The 16847-nt window shown below is 36.6% G+C and overlaps 1 protein-coding gene across 1 annotated transcript in view; it reads left to right on the top strand.

The window, feature by feature from the left end:
• Iqgap2 (IQ motif containing GTPase activating protein 2) overlaps window positions 1-16847 on the top strand; it is a 289643-nt gene that overhangs the window by 178731 nt on the left and 94065 nt on the right. The window contains exons 11-13 of the mRNA XM_005328940.5: window positions 833-993; window positions 6756-6880; window positions 14003-14166. Coding sequence (XP_005328997.2) covers window positions 833-993; window positions 6756-6880; window positions 14003-14166 — 450 coding nt within the window. The remainder of the gene's footprint in view (window positions 1-832; window positions 994-6755; window positions 6881-14002; window positions 14167-16847) is intronic.

The raw sequence follows: 16847 nt of genomic DNA, 5'->3' as shown, positions 1-16847 counted from the left end.
AAGTGGTATAAGATGGGTAAATGGAAAAAATATTGAAGGAGAAGGATGTTCTTAATCTAAGATATATGTTTTTTGTTGTTTGTTTTTGTTTTTTTTCCTTTGTGGTGCTGGGGATTGAACCCAGGGCCTTATGCATGTGAGGCAAGCTCTCTACCAACTGAGCTATATCCCCAGCCCCAATATATGTTTTTTAAATAAGCCAAATCTAGATTTATAAGTTTTTTAAATCTGTTGATCCTTACTGGTTTATGAAATATTTACCTCAAATTTCTTCAGATAGCAAGACTTTGTAGTATATTTTAATGGTTCTACCCAATTTATAAAAATTTATAAAATGTTACTTAATCTTGCTTTTTTGGAATTAGAAACAATTTTGTTGACTTAAGTTCTTGATTTATTTTTCTGGAGTTATAATGTTTCGGTGAAATTCTGCCCTCTTTTTTACCCTTAATTCAAACTAATAATCATTAATTGTGCTAAAAATCTTACAGGGAACTCTCAGTCAAGTTTGTCTAAACCTTGGCTTAATTATAAGGTTAGACTGAGCCTATAAACAGCCAATACAGCTGGGAGTAGGTATCAACCATGGAAATGCAGATATTTCTGGAATTATAACTGTTGGTCATAATTAATGCAGCCCCCAAATGATCATCTAAGGAAAACTTAGGAGCCATTTATCTATTCTTTAAAGCCAATGAGAAGTAGGTAGGCAATGACCTCTCAGCTGGGCTGTCAAAATCTTTGCCTTTTCATTGTTATTTGCAGTGTGCATGCTACACCCTATCTCATCCTATAATTTGAGGACCTTACATTGCTGTGTGTTTGCTAACAGAACTATTTGGGCCATGAGGACCTCTTGTTTGCGGTGGAAATGTTGTCTGCTGTTGCTTTACTAAACCAGGCCTTGGAGAGCAATGATCTTGTGTCTGTGCAGAATCAACTCAGAAGCCCCACAACAGGCTTCAACAATCTGGATGAGGCATATGTGGAACGGTAAGGAACATTTTCCAAATCCTCTTTCAAAGCAGAAATTTGTGTTTGGCAGATAGCATAAATTAAGAATTTGTTCCTTGGTGGAAAAAATCCATGTTTCTTGAAAGCTAGTCTACTCTGTCTGAAGAGTTCTTCTTACTAGAGGCCTCCTTCTTCCTTTTTTTTTTTTCCTTTTGGTACTAGGGATTGAACCCAAGGGTGCTTTACCATTGAGCTATATTCCCAGTTCTTTTAATTTTTTTTTTTTTTAAATTTTGAGATAGATCTAGAATCTGCAATCCTCCTGTCTCAGCCTCTGGGGTTGCTGGGATGAGAAGTGTGTATCACTGTGTTCTTTGGGGGAACAAAACAAATTTTAAAGTGATCATCTTGAGGCAATTAATGACTGACTGGTCATTGACAGGTTATGTAATGGGCTAAAAATAGAGGAATCATTGAAAACATACCTTAAGGGCTTCTTGGAGACAGTAGACTGTAGAAGAGTTGGAAGCAAATTAATAATCATCTACTCCACTAATTTTTCAATTCACTGGTGAGGAAACTGAACCTGGAGTTATGGCCTCAAAGTTGAACAGGACCAAACTCCACTCTTTCTATTATTAAGTCAGAGGAATCCTGAGACTGCAATGGGTCGTGGAAGTGGGTAACAACCTCAATTTAGTATCTTTCATTTCATGTTCCTGAAATATGCTTCTAGATGGTACAACTGATATTGTAATAAAATAGATCTAAAGAGAAAATTAAAGAGCCAGAATTAAAGATTCTTTTTATTGTTTGTTTGTTTTCTTTTTGGTGCAGGGATTTGAACCCAGGGCCTCATAAATACTAACACACTGAGCCCTCAGATTAGAGACTCAGTAAGACAAAAAACTTGAGTTAAAAAAGAGGGAACCCTGGATTCTTGTGACCACCAGAGGGAGATGTCTGCCTAGATCTTGACAAATGCCTTTTTAGATACTGATTCGGGGACTACTTTAATCTGTAGGTTGGCTGATTGTCTTGGGTAATATACGGTAAACAGAAGAAAAGAGGGGAAAAAAATCAGAGACTTCTTAGATTTTAAGCAAGTGGTGTTTGACCACTTGTGTACAAACAAGATGACCAAAAAGTACTGAGAAGACAGTGAATTTTAGTTTTTTTAGTTTTCCTGGAGAAATTAATGTTCTTATTCTACTTTAGTTAAACCATCTGGTTCATATAACTCCCCAGAGTTTGTTTCCAAGGTAATTTATTTCTGCCTCCACTGTTCCCATTAATGGCATCAACCTCTTCTCCGAGCTTAGAAACCTCGAGCTCCATTTGAGTTTCCTTCTGCCTTCTGCCAGCACCAGCAGCATTCTGCTGTGAGGAACCTGCTTCCTTCTGGTCTCCATAGTCAAACTGTATCAGGATGCTGCTGCAAAACATTTCTGCTCCCAACAACCACCCTTATTTAACCTTTATGTTTCTCACTTTGTTTTGTAATAACCACTACAGTTCCCACCTCTTTTCTTTTCTCTTTCATGCATTCATCATTCTCGAAAGATAGATAGATACAATATCTTTATTTTATATATTAATTTTTATGCGGTGCTGAGGATCAAATCCAGTGCCTCATGCAGGCTAGGTGAGTGCTCTGCTACTGAGCCCCAGCTCCAGCCATTCACCATTCACCATTCATTCTTACCTAACAAGGCTTCAATCACTCTTGGTTCTGGAACAGACTGCAAAACTGCTCTCTCCCTTGTGAAGCACAATCTGTTGATGCATCTTGGGGCATAATTGTCAGGACTATTCCATATATTTAGCAGCCCATCCACTGCCCTTTAAATGAAAGACTAGGGACCAAGTCTTTAACACATGAACCCACCCATCCAGTCATTCATTTTGATGAGCAAAAATCCCCTCTCCATTTATAAACACCCCATAAGGAAGTGGTACCCACTATGTTTGTACCTTTTTTTAGTCAGTTTTGTGTGACTACAACAAAATACCTGAGATGATTAACTTAAAGAGACAACGTATATCTTAACTCACAGTTCTGGAGTTTCTAGTCTATATTCAAGTGGCCCATGGCTTTGGGTAGCAGCATATCATGGTGGAAGCACTTAGTGGAGCAGAATAGCTTACCTCATGAGCCAAAAAGCAAAGGAAAAAAAAAAAACGGAGCCCTACAGTCCCACCTAGTGGTATACCCCCAAAGATCTAAGGACCTCCCACTAGATCCCTCCTCACAAGAGTCACACTGGTGACCAAGCCTTTAATACATGAACCTTTGGGGGGACACTCATCCAAACCATAGCAATACCTATTGATTTCAATCAGATACAGAGTCTAAGTGATTTGTAGAAGAAACATTTGAAATGTGTATATTTTGATGATTTGTACATTTTATTTAAGTACATTCTGGATCACCTGGACAACTACCTCAGTGACCCAGTACCAACATGAGATTTCAGGGTCCACTTTTGTTCTTGTATTAATTGTCACATTAGCCCCAAGTGATCTTCCACAGCCTCAGTATTTCACTTTCAATATCAACCTGGGTTCTTGGAAACCAGGTCTTGCAGGTTATCAAGTTTGAAAAGCACTGCTCCATAGGGCCACTCCTTATGGTTGTACAGATTCTCAGCACAGGGGTGCTGGGCAGGCCCACCTTGATGAAACCTTGCACAGTCTCTACCTCTTCACCATGGCTTCCACTCCTATAGTTGTATTTTCCCAGAGATTCTTTTGTTTAATTCTCACAAAAGTGACATATGGGTTAGCCTTGAATCCAGGAATATACTGTTCCCGGTTAACTGTTCCTTGTTCTTTGTTTAATTGTTTAATTGTTCTTTGTTCTCATCTAGGAACTCCACACTCCAAACATGTTGTTCTGACATTAGCTCCAGCTACATCTCTAGTCCTATTTTGCACTTTAGCCAAGCTGGATCCAGCTACTTCATGGATTTTTTTTTCCTGTCTGTACCTGTGCATGCTCCTTTCACTAACAAAAATTTATTATCTTCACCCCACACTGCTCAACATAATATTGCAGCCTTGCCTACTGTAGATGATGCTTCTGTGAATTGTTTCCATGCTTCTCATCCCAGCTAAGTTCTTTCTTCTGGGAACTAGCATGATGTGGTTAAAGGAATACAACCTTTGGAGCCAAAATATCTGTGTCCCACCTCCCTGAGTCCTTTCTTTCTTTCTTTCTTTCTTTCTTTCTTTCTTTCTTTCTTTCTTTCTTTCTTTCTTTCTTTCTTTCTTTCTTTCTTTCTCTCTCTCTCTCTCTCTCTCTCTCTCTCTCTCTCTCTCTCTCTCTCTCTTCTTTCTTTCTTTCTTTCTTCACAAAAAATGCACAGAACAAAATAACAGCAACAACAAAAACCCTACTCTACATCTGCATAACTGTTTTGATGATTAAGTGCCTGGTTTAGGGTCTGTCCCAGGGAAGTTGTTCCACTTAAGAATTTTCTTCCACTTATCCTTCCTTTGAATCCTATCGTATCTAGTCTTTGGGATTTTCTGTACTTTTGTGGCCTTTACTGTGCTCTGTCTTTTTTTTTTTTTTTTTGAATAATGTTATTGTATTTTTAGACCTTTATTTTATTTATTTATTTTTATGTGGTGCTGAGATCTAATCCAATACCTCACATGTGCAAGGCAAGCACTCTGCCACTGAGCCACAACCGCAGCCCTGTGCTCTGTCCTTAAACCTGTTTTGAAATTTTGTCTCCTTGCTCCCTGGTCTGAATAGTTCTTCTCGTTCCTCCTAATCTCCCTCTAGTGTCCATCACATATTTTGGATGTAATAAGTGCTTAATAAAAATCTGCTGAACTACATTGGATTGTTAGTCTTCTCAGAGCTTCCAAGGTCTTTTAGATCTATAGCCTTTCTAGTCCATCTATGGCAGAGCGGGAAGAGAGCTCGGAGATGAAGGACCTCAATCTGTGTCAGCAGACTATGGAATGGTTCCCAAGGTTGATTATTTCAGTCCTGGAGATGACTACACATTTGGAAAATGAGTTCTGTTGGGTTTCCCCTATAGTCTTTTCTCTTGGCTGGTTGGTATTTATTTCTAAAGAGATGATGAGTGTTTGTGGGTCTTTTTTTGTGTTCATCCTAAGCTTCCTCACTTTACTCCTGTTGGATCATGACTTAGACATTAGTGTGTGAATCACTTTGCACTTTCTTATAGATGGTTCCTGTCTTCGAGGGATGTTAGCCAGTATAAGCTACTGATTATCTTAATTGTTATGGGAGTCAGTGTTATTTATTAGATATTAGAGTGGTAGAGTGTTTCTTAGGTTTTAAATTCTTGAAAAGGTAAAAATCTCACACAGAGCATTTAGGATTTAGCCAGTTTCAGCCTGTATTTGGGAAGACCTCATTCATACAGAAAATGAATTGTCATCATCACTTCCTATTTTGAAGATTTTTTTTTCTCAAATTATTTTGGGGGAAGATTCTTTCATGTTTCCTTAAACCATACAGAACTTTGAGAAAATTTGTCACAACCTGGAAAACAGTTTTAGACTCAATGTGTTACTTCTTTCAACCTCTGCTGGTAGTTAGCAAATACCTCAAGCAAGTCAGTAGTGAACTGCAAATGAATCTCTATGTACATAGAGAATGCGCTTTCGTTTTCCTGGTGTAAAGATACAAAAACAAACTAACTCTGAAATTTATTTGGTTTCAGTTAACTAGTTCATGTTAGCAAGTGGAATAACATTGGTTCTATAACGTTTAAAGGATAAAATTGACTACAAAGAAAAGAGTTTCTTAGTAATATATCAATATGAATAAGTTTTGTCCTAAAATTTCCCTAGACAAGAAAAAAAAATCAACTCAAGTCTATTTTCCAGAAGCGGTGTACAGTAAGGAGAGTCAAGGGTCAGAAATAATTTCTGAGTGCCTTGGTAATGAAGGGACATAGAGTTTTGAGCTGCTGCTGTGAAGCAATTGGAGTAATGGACAGGTGACAAGGAATTTTTAGGATATTCTGGTTTAACTCATGTATAATTTCTTCAAGAAAATATACGGTGGAAAATATCGGTTCTTAAGCAAGATTTCTGGAAATGGTTAATGGATTTTCTTTCTTTCTTTCTTTCTTTCCTTCCTTCCTTCCTTCCTTCCTTCCTTCCTTCCTTCCTTCCTTCTGGCATGTTAGGTCTCAAGGCAGCCCACCTATATAACAGTCACAGTGGAAAAGCTTGGCTTTTATAAAGAATAAGAAAATAGCCATGGTAGCTTTGGATTTTATTACATTTCAGAGACTGAGCAGAACCAAGACATGTAATGGGGAGAAATTGAGTTTAAAAAAATATTGTAAATTATTATTAATTTAGTTCTCACAGAACTGAGAACTTGCAGTTTTGCTTGAGTTAGGTATCAGATTGGATTTTTAAAAAATATTTATTTTTTAGTTGTAGTTGGACACAGCACCTTTATTTTACTTATGTATTTTTATGTGGTGCTGAAGATCGAACCCAGGGCCTTGCATGTGCTAGGCAAGCGCTCTACCACTGAGCCACAACCCCAGACCTCAGATTGGATTTTGAGGAACTTTCATTAAACAGAATTCTTTGTAAACATAAAACTACTTTAAAGCAAAACACCAATAGTATAAGTGAGTTTAGTGGATGCTGACAGAGTGGCACAAGACAGTTTTATTTTCCCTTCTACTCTTTATCTGACCTCATAACATCTACACTTGGCAATAGATGTCAAATTTAAGATATAATATGAGCAAAGAATGAATGAATAATTAGTATCATCATTTTCTCTTTCACAGTTACGCCAATGCACTACTCTCCATTAAACTAGAAGCCTTATCCCAAGGGCAAGATAACTTGAGCTGGAATGAAATTCAGAATTGCATTGATATGATTAATATTGAGATTCAAGAAGAAAATGATCGTAAGTATGGGATACTTTCCTTCTCTACCTTAGTGGTAAAAAAGGGTGCCTAAGTAATTTAATCCCCTAGATTAGAGTTACAAGTTTTTGTTTATGGAAGTTTATAAGAAAACATTCCCTTAATATGTATGCATTTATTTTTATACAGATGTTAGGCCTGTACTGTTATACCAACATATTACAAATATTCCAAGGCATACACAATAGACACAAAAGGATAGGGTAAAAATACATAAATAGAAGTCCTTATTATTTTCTTATCTAGACAAAATTACTCTGTAACTTGACTTTTTAAAGCACTCAACTTTATTTTGACCTTTCATTTGGACATTCTTGAAATTTGACATACTTTCTTGTCCTAGGAAGGAAGAAATTAAAATGTACTCTATCTTTATGATCATAAATCATGGTAATTTGCTGTGTTTCTAAAATTAAGAGCTGCTAGCATGAAAATGGACCTACCTCAAGAAGATATGCCCTGAAACATGCTTTCTTGAGCATATACTTACTTCCTTGGCATTTGCCTCTTTCTTATAAAAATAGTGAAAATTGAGGAGCTGCGCAACATCATCTGTCAGCATATTCATTGCTTTTCTATAGTATGAATGATAAATATAAGCTTTAAACTCTCTTTTCCATCATAAAAAAACAAACCAACATCATCTTTTTTTTGAATTTTTTTATTGTTTTTTTAATTGGTTTTTCAAAACATTACAAAGCTCTTGACATATCATATTTCATACATTAGATTCAAGTGGGTTATGAACTCCCATTTTTACCCCAAATACAGATTGCAGAATCACATCGGTTGCACATCCACATTTTTACATAATGCCATATTAGTAACTCTTGTAATCTGCTACCTTTCCTATCCTCTACTATCCCCCCTCCCCTACCCTCCCATCTTCTCTCTCTTTCCCATCTACTGTAATTCATTTCTCTCCTTGTTTTTTTTTCCCATTCCCCTCACAACCTCTTATATGTAATTTTGTATAACAATGAGGGTCTCCTTCCATTTCCATGCAATTTCCCTTTTCTCTCCCTTTCCCTCCCACCTCATGTCTCTGTTTAATGTTAATCTTTTCCTCCTGCTCTTCCTCCCTGCTCTGTTCTTAGTTGCTTTAACTTGGTAGCAACTGTGCGTTAGAATTGCTAGAATCATTGACTACTCTTCATCCCCAGCTTCGATTTTTGTTAACTCACTTGTTCTAAGCTTGCTGATGGAGCAAGCGGAAACTGCTCTTGCAATCTACAAAGTTTTCCTATAATGCATTTAGGTAAGATCTCAGGTCTGGCCTTCTAATGCTGTATCTAACTTTGAAATATTAAAATCATCCTTGAGATAAAGCACATGACTTTGTTAGTTAATTGCATTTGCGTAGTTTTCTTTGCTATCTCCTATGAGCACTATGACAAAAATCAAGGCCAGTTTTATTTGTTTATTTTTTTAAAAAAATATCTTCTCTCTGAAGTGTCCTACTAGAAAACAGGACTCAGGTGTGCTGCCTTGACACGGTGTTCCATGGATGTACAGCTCTGACACTGATTCTTAGATACTTTCTTAATTTTGTCCTTTTCAAGTTGTAGAAACACATCTGAGTTTCCTCTTTTAGTACTTCACAGCTTTCTGTTGCTCCTCATTTCCTGTCTACAAGGCATTTGAAAGTCTACAATCAGATGCTTCATTTACAGCCCACTTAGCTATTTATTTTCTTATGTGTTGGCTTGGGAGCTTGTGGCTTTTGCCAGATGTGAGTCAAGAGGGAAGCATTCATTTGAGCAGATGTTCAATATCAAGGGGGTGGAGCTGGGGGAGAACTCCTGTGTGTGCATATTGCTGTAGAGCTTAGTCCCCTGGCTCTCTTTGTACTTCTTGGACCCCACCTCTGCACTCTGAATCTTCTGCTGTGTTGGTTTGGGTAGTATAGCTAATGCTACCCAAGGGGTAGGACTGCTTTCTTTTGGTAGGTAAAACAAAGAATGAGGTCTCATCTTTGTTTCCTAACTTTCCTCCCAATTTTGGGGGGGAATACCTAGAGTCTACATCTTCTTTAAGAAACCCCAGCATGTGGTGCTTACCCAAAGTTTAGTGCTGAACAATTGTAACTCTGCTCTTTTTTTTCTTCACACGAAGGATAATAAGGGAAATGTCAATGTCAATTTCAGATGTCAACTAGAACCTTTGCTTTACCAGGAAAAGAAAAACAAATGGTGTCCATATAACTTAAAAAGGCAGAAGCTGGGGTTTTGTCTCAGTGGTAGAGCGCTAGCCTAGCATGTATGAGGCGCTGGGTTCAATTTTCAGCATTGCATATAAATAAATGAACGAAGTAAAGGTCCTTCAACATCTAAAAGTCTATTTTAGGTGGCTATTATTAGTAACAGAAATCTGTTGATTGTTTTGACTTTCATTTAACCTGAAACTTCACTACTAAGTTATTCTGCATAGAACAGAGCACATGGCCATTCTTATATTTCCTTAAAGCATCTTGTCATAAAGCATCTTGTCTTCTTATGGTATGCCATAACCAGAGAAGTTATTTCAGTTATTACTTCTTTTCGAGAATTTGGAATTTATGTGTAATTTGGTTTGATGTTTTTTACCCCTTTGTTGAAAAGAGGTATTTTTGTTTGAAATTCCTGAAGCTTTGCATTTGATGTTAAATGTTTAGATAATTACTTTAAAAGCTAGTTAAAAAATATGCCACTGTGATCAGACAATGGTTACACAATATAATTAAATAATCTGAAAGAACTGAGAATTTTTCATGGGTACTATGAAAGGTACATTCCTCTTTCCCTACCACCTCCCACCACTATGCTGCCACATGGTCCAAGTTCTAATTCTGTGTGTCACCGGTGATGTGGATCAGCTAATGGAAAATGCTAAATGTGGAAGGTAAATTCAGTGGAGAAGCTTTAAATGCATTTCCTCAAACATATATGTTCTGTTGGATTTTTTTTTTTTTTTTTTTTTGGTATCAGGGATTGAACTCAAGGGCACTTAACCTGAGCCACATCCCCACCCCTATTTTGTGTTTTATTTAGAGACAGGTCTCACTGAGTTGCTTACTACCTCGATTTTTTGCTGAGGCTGGCTTTGAACTTGTGATCCTCTTGCCTCAGCCTCCCAAGCTGCTGGGATTACCGGCATGTGCCACCATGCCTGGCTGCTCTGTTGATTTCTTGATGAAAAGCTCACTTTTCCCTGTAGAGCCATAAAGAAATATTATTTTAACCATGTAGCCTAGACAAGGAAGTTTTCTTATTTGAGATTCTGCTTTTTAAATTTGGCAGGGACCATTCTTTGTAGGATACCTCATCCACCATCTCAAATATAAAATCACACTTTGATTCAAAGAAGTGGGTCATGGCCTAAAGCTTAGTAATCTTTGTACATATAGGACTTCCCCCTTTGCTGTCTGAAGAGAGAAAATGATGCAGAGATGCCCAGGGGGCTTCTGGGTATGTCTCTCAGCTCCTATGAGGTCACTTACTATGACCTCAGCTACTTCTGTTAGAAATACACCAAACAAAAACTTAAGCAGGTGATTTCAATCAAGTCAGCTGGAATGCACTCATTGCCAGGTGATAGTTAGGATGTGTGTACATTCTCTTTCTCAGACTTGATTCTGTTAAGACTGTTTTTGGATGGGGTGTTTGAAGCTATTTACAATAGCCTAACCAGCAGGGTGTTCAGTGTGTGACGTATCCTCTACTCTCCAGTTTACAAATACTGTACGTTGAGATAACAATACCTCATATGTGCATTCTACTTGCACTTTCCAGCGTTCTTCCAATGTTTAGAAATCATTTAATTTGCATGTTACAGAAATAATTTTGTGTTTACTTCAAACATACCTAATATTATAATCTGGAATTATTTCTTTGAGTTTTAGATTATCCCTTTCCCCTTACAGATAAATCTTTTTATTCATATCAAGGTGGTATTTATGTTTTCACTTTCACTGTGGTGTTTATGGGGTCATCTATTCAGAAAATAGTTAGCTAACTCTTTTACCTTAACTTGAATATCAAGATGGAGATAGTTTTTAAAACTTTGAAGTACTCATTTGGTTTCATGGCACATCACATTTGTAAAGTAACTTGTGATCATATTTTATGAAAAATAACTGACAAAATAAGAAATCTTAGTTTGGCCCTAAGAAAGTTCATTTTCTAAGCTTATTGCTTGTTACTTTAGCTTCTTTACCATTTCTTGTTCATGGGCATGAAACTAGAAAGTAAAAACCTGCTCTTAGCATGCGTATGAATGAGTGTGTATACATATATACACACACATTGTATTATTTTTATGACTTGATAGTTCATTTTTAATAATGAGATAGTAATGAGAAATAGTCTCCAAATAAATTCATTTTACTTAAAATTACATAAAGTTTTCAGATTCCCTGATTTGATTTCTGTGCTTTTTGTTCCTGGACTTTATAGTCCAAGATCATTTTGAGGGTTAGATATGGTGGAAATTAAGATAGAAGTACTACTCATCCCTTGATGTATCTATGTATTAGGACTCCAGGTATCATTTTATTACCTGTTATTGTATAAATAATATGTGGAATTAATTATCCATATTTGAACGTTAGAAGTATCCTAAAATATGCATAACTGTGTTTATTTCTGTGGAGCCTACCTTTCCCAGTCACCATATGTGACTGTTTACATGTAACTTAATTGAAGTTAAGCAAAATTCTTAACTTCAGTTCTTCATTCATACAAGCCATCTGTTAAATACTCAAAAGTTAATGTGGCTAATGGGTACCATATTGGACAGCAGAGAAAGAATATTTCCACCACCACACAAGTTCTCTTGGATAACATTGGGCTATTATATATTGGGTGTATATACACTGTACTATTTATTAACACTGTAGGGAGTTGGTTGACTTGGAACAGTCTGTTTTGTAAACCTTCACAGAGTGCTGAAGTAAAGTAATCTGAAGAATAGAGCATATATCCAAATGTTTATGTACTTTCATTTTTCTTTCTATACATTTCGACTTTAATCCAGCTCTAGTATTTTATGGGTCTATCACCTAATATCTTGGCATCACCGTCTAACATCTAAGTGAGGGTAACACTAAAATAGTTTCTATGGCTGCTTATAAGCAAAATTATGCCCCCTTCTTAGTAATAACCTTATTAAAATATAATTCACATACCTTTTTTTTTTTTGTGTGTGTGTGTGTGTGGAGCTGGCGATCAAGCCCAGGGCCTCAAGCATGCCAGACGAGCATTTTCTCACTGAGCCACATACCCAGCCCTTAAGTTTGCCACTTATACAGTGGCCTCTTTGTCTGGCTTTTTCACTTAGCATAATGTTCTCAAAGTTCATCCATGTTGTATCAAATATCAGTGTACTTTATCTTTCATTATAGATTAAAGAATATTCTGGTCCATGGGTATACATTTTGTTTATCCATTAACCAGTCAATAGATATTTGGACTGTTTTCACTTTTATTTAGCCATTATAAATAATGGCTATAAATGCTGCTTATAAGTTTTTGTGTGGACATATGTTTCCAGTTGGGTATATACCTGGAAGTAGAATTGCTGAATCACATGGTACTTTTATGTTTAATATTTTAAGGATCTGACAATATGTTTTGCAAGATGACTTGCAAAATGAGTCCATCATTTCCCATTCCTTTCAACAAAGTATGAGGGCTCCAGTTTCTCCACATTCTCACCAACACTTATTATCTTTTTTTATTACAGCCATTCTACTGGGTAAAGGTGGCATCTTACTGTGATTTGGACTTGTATTATCCTAATAACAAATGATGTTGTGTTGTTTTCATGTGCTTCTTAACTCTTTGTGTGTCTTATTTCAAGAAATGTATATATCCTTTCGCTCATTTTAACTTGCCTTTTTATAATTGAGCTGTAAGAGCTCTTTTTACATTCATCATATAAGTCCTTAAATATAAGGCTTACAAATATTTTCTCTCATTCCTCAGATTGTCTTTTCACTTTCTTTAATAACATCCCTTGAATCATAAAGGATTTAATTTTGACAAACTTCTATGTATTTATTTTGTTCATCTATTGTTGTTTTTACTTTGGGCATCATAGCCAAAAATATCATTGCCTAACCCAATGCCACAAAGTCTTAGTTTTTTTGTTTTCTTCTAAGAGTTTTATACTTTCAGCTTTTACATTCAGATCTACTAATCACTTTCAGATAATTTTTTGTGCATGGTTTGATGTGTGGGTTCAACTTTATTCTTATGCACATTGACGTTCAGAAGTCAAAGCACCATTTGTTATAAAGACTATTTTTTGCCCATTGAGTTGTCTTGGCACCTTTGTCAAAAAAAAAAAAATCAATTAACCATAAGTGTAAGGGTTTATTTCTAGACTTTCAGTTCTATTCCATTGATATAAATGTTTATCCTCTCCCAGATTATACTGTATTGATTATTGCAGGGGCAACTTTGTAGTGACTTTTGAAAAATATCTTTCAATTCTTCAAGATTGCATTGATTATCCTTCAGGCCTTGCATTTCCATATGAATTTTAGAATGAGCTTATCAGCTAAAATTTTTATAGAGGTTGCATTGAATCCATAGACCAATTTGAGGAGTATTTCCACTTTCACAATATTAAATCTTCTAAACTATAAACATAAGATATCTTTTTAGGGGCTGGGAATGTGACTCAAGCCGTAGCGCACTCGCCTGGCATGCATGCGGCCTGGGTTCCATCCTCAGCACCACATACAAACAAAGATGTTGTGTCTGCCAAAAAATAAATAAATAATTTTTTAAAAAACATATCTTTTTATTTGTTTAAGTTGTTTTTAAATTTTCTCTGTGGTACTTCCTAGTTTTCAGTGCATGTCTTGTCTTTTTGTGTTAAATTATCCCTAAATATTTATTCTTTGTGTAATTGACCTATGTTAGTAGTTAGAATCTATTATGAATAGATTTTTTCCTCATTTTGCTTTCAGACTGCATATTATATATATGTAGAAATACATTAATGTTTTTAAATGATCTTATTATATCAGCCTTGCTCTACTTGCTTTGTAATAGATGATACTAAACAAAGAAAGATGTGCTATAATTTAAAATAAATTTTTTTCTGTATTTTTCTAGGAATTGTGGCTGTAGGATTCATCAATGACGCTATAGATGAAGGAAATCCTTTGAAGACTTTAGATACCTTGATGTTACCTAATGCTAAGATTAGAAATGTGGTCCCTGATCGTGCCCAGCACTACCAGGATGTTTTACACCATGCAAAATCACAGAAACTCATGGTAGGTTTTAGTATATTTGTTTCTTTTAAGTTTACAGGCAAGGTTGGGAACAAGAGGGAAGATTTTTTATTTTAAATTTCATAAATTTTTTTTCCTAGTGAATCAAAATGGAAATTCAAAATCAAAAGGCTATTCTTTTCCTGGTACTAAACTTTAAGGGAATGCTAGCTCCAGAGATGATTACTGCTTCTATTCTTTCACTAAAAACTCAGTTGCAGGTGACTTCTTGTTTTGAATCCAATTCTTGGATCTTTCTCAAGTATATGCTGTGTGCATAGTACAGTACATAGCCTTTGATAGGGAAGAGGGGATAAAGATGCACGGTACCATTTGGGTGTTCTCTGTTCTGATCCACAACATACTTAGGAACTTACTGAGGTAGTATGCATTCTTTCATAGAGCAATTAAACAGAAGAAATGACTGTGTAGTGAAATGAAAAAGAGATTGAGAGATGGTTGGGATTGTTATGGTCTAGACTCTAAAGAGAAGTTACCACAGAGGAAGGACTGTAGCTGAGGCAAAAGGGTGAGAAAGAGTTGGGTAGGTGGGTGGTCTACAGCATGATGTAGTCAGGTACTTCAGTGCTCACTGGGAACCAGCATCTTTTGGTCTGAGCATGGTAGGTAGCTTGCCTGGCTGACTTGCTCTTGAAGAACAGTGGATGCAAGCTTGTGTAGAGATTGGCCACTTTTAGAATTGTGCTTGGATGAGTGTTGAAACCTGTATGACCTGTTACCTGAGAGGGAGGGTGGTACTACCTGGGACTTAGCCATTGGTGGTTGACATGTCCCCAGGTGAAAGGGTAGATATCTTCTGTGTATAAGTCTTTAGACCCTAAGAACTACCTCATCTAAGATAGGAAAAATATCCTTGGTTAGAAAAAAAGCACTGATTGAGCAACTATTGTTAGGCATGATAGTATTTTATGTATATTATCTCATATAATCCTCTCAACAAAGCAGGAAAGTCTCCTTTCACCATCATTATTGCCCTCTTATGGATCATAAAGCAAAACTTAAATCACTTGTCCAAAGCCATCCAAAAGACAATTAGTTCTGGGACCACAACCCAGGCCTGCACGATTCAGAAATAACATTGCTGTGCATTCAGACAGATGGAAAGAGATGTCTATTGCACCTTTATTTGCAATAACAAAAGACCAAAAATTACTTAAATGTTTTAAGGTAAAAAATGCATGCTTCTACATAAAAATGAGAGACATATCAATGGGAGCAGGAGACATGCACACTTATCTATGTATGAAATATTTCTGGAAGGAGATGACTTCTAGAATATGAACTAGAAGACTGAAGGAGATGGGAGACTTCTTTTTCTCTGTCTTTCTACTGTTTGGATTTTTGAATTTTTAGAGTGTGTTTTTAGGAAACACTGAGTGTTTCTAAACCTTTAAAGACCAAAGTATATCTTGCTCACTTGGAGGAAATGATGCCCCAGGGTGGGGCCTTCTGGCCTTCCAGCAGAATTGCCTTACAAAGTGCTTTCTCATTTCATGGAAATCTGCCACAGCAGCTGTGGAGTGGTGCTCTCACCTGATGTAGATTGAGTTTCAGAATGAGTGCTTGGCCAGATACTGCCATTGAATGGAAGAGTGAGGACCCAAACCCAAGTCTCATGTCCCCACATCCAGGGAGAGATGATGGGGCTTCTTGCTGTTCCCATGGAGGTGGCTGTGTCCATGCTATAAGGCAAACTTGTCAACATTGAAAGAGAAAATTATTTGTCTTGAAGACAGGCACCATTTAGATCCTGGCTATGGGACCTAGGTCAGGTTACCACATCTCTATATGCTTATTTTCAAATGTGTAAAGTAAACATGATACCTGTCTTACAGGATTATAATGAGAGTTAAATGAAATTATATAAAATATATACAGTAATAGTATATGACCAATAATTACATATAATAACATTAATTATAAACATTTGTGTGTACACACACACACACACACACACATACAGTTACAGCATTTAGCATGAAACCTGGCAGTGTTCCCCCACCAAACAAAGAAAAACCCAGCTTAAATAATATAGCAAGTAGTATAAGCACCTGTGGCTGGCTACCTTCCAAGTTGGGGTGAGTAATGTCTATATCATATCATAGGGTCCTTACTGGACACAGGATCTGCTCTGTCAACACACCTCGGTTCTTCTCTGCCTACAATGGGTATTTGTCTTTTGAGGTGAGCCCAACATCACATGGCCAAGAACTTTTACAGGCGCTATAGGCCCTCTCCAGAGCATTCCAGTTGAAAGCTTTAGAACAAGATGAACACTCAGAAGCCTCCAATTTCCTCTATTGGGCAGGCTTCCTACGTGTGGAAGCTGCAGCCTCAGTGGTGCAATCAGAGTTTTAAACATGGAGGACAGGGATCTGATGCTACCTCAGAAGTCAAAACATTTTTGACCTATGAAACTAGGGGCTTGAACTATATTGTCCATTGCTGACAAATTCAAAACACTAAAATTTCAAGGAATTACTCGTTTGATTAAATTACTATTTTTAAATACAGTTTACGTTCTCAGTTCATTATTATTTATTTATTTACTTACTTACTTACTTAATTTTGGCACTAGGGACTGAACTCAGGGACACTTACCACTGAGTTACATCCTCAGCCCTTCTTATTTTTTAATTTGAGACAGGGTGTCACTAAGTTGC

The sequence above is a fragment of the Ictidomys tridecemlineatus genome, chromosome 1 (assembly GCF_052094955.1).
Source record: "Ictidomys tridecemlineatus isolate mIctTri1 chromosome 1, mIctTri1.hap1, whole genome shotgun sequence".
NCBI classification, from domain to species: domain Eukaryota; kingdom Metazoa; phylum Chordata; class Mammalia; order Rodentia; family Sciuridae; genus Ictidomys; species Ictidomys tridecemlineatus.
Note: the sequence above shows the minus strand (reverse complement) of the source record. Positions and strands in the feature narration are given on the sequence as shown.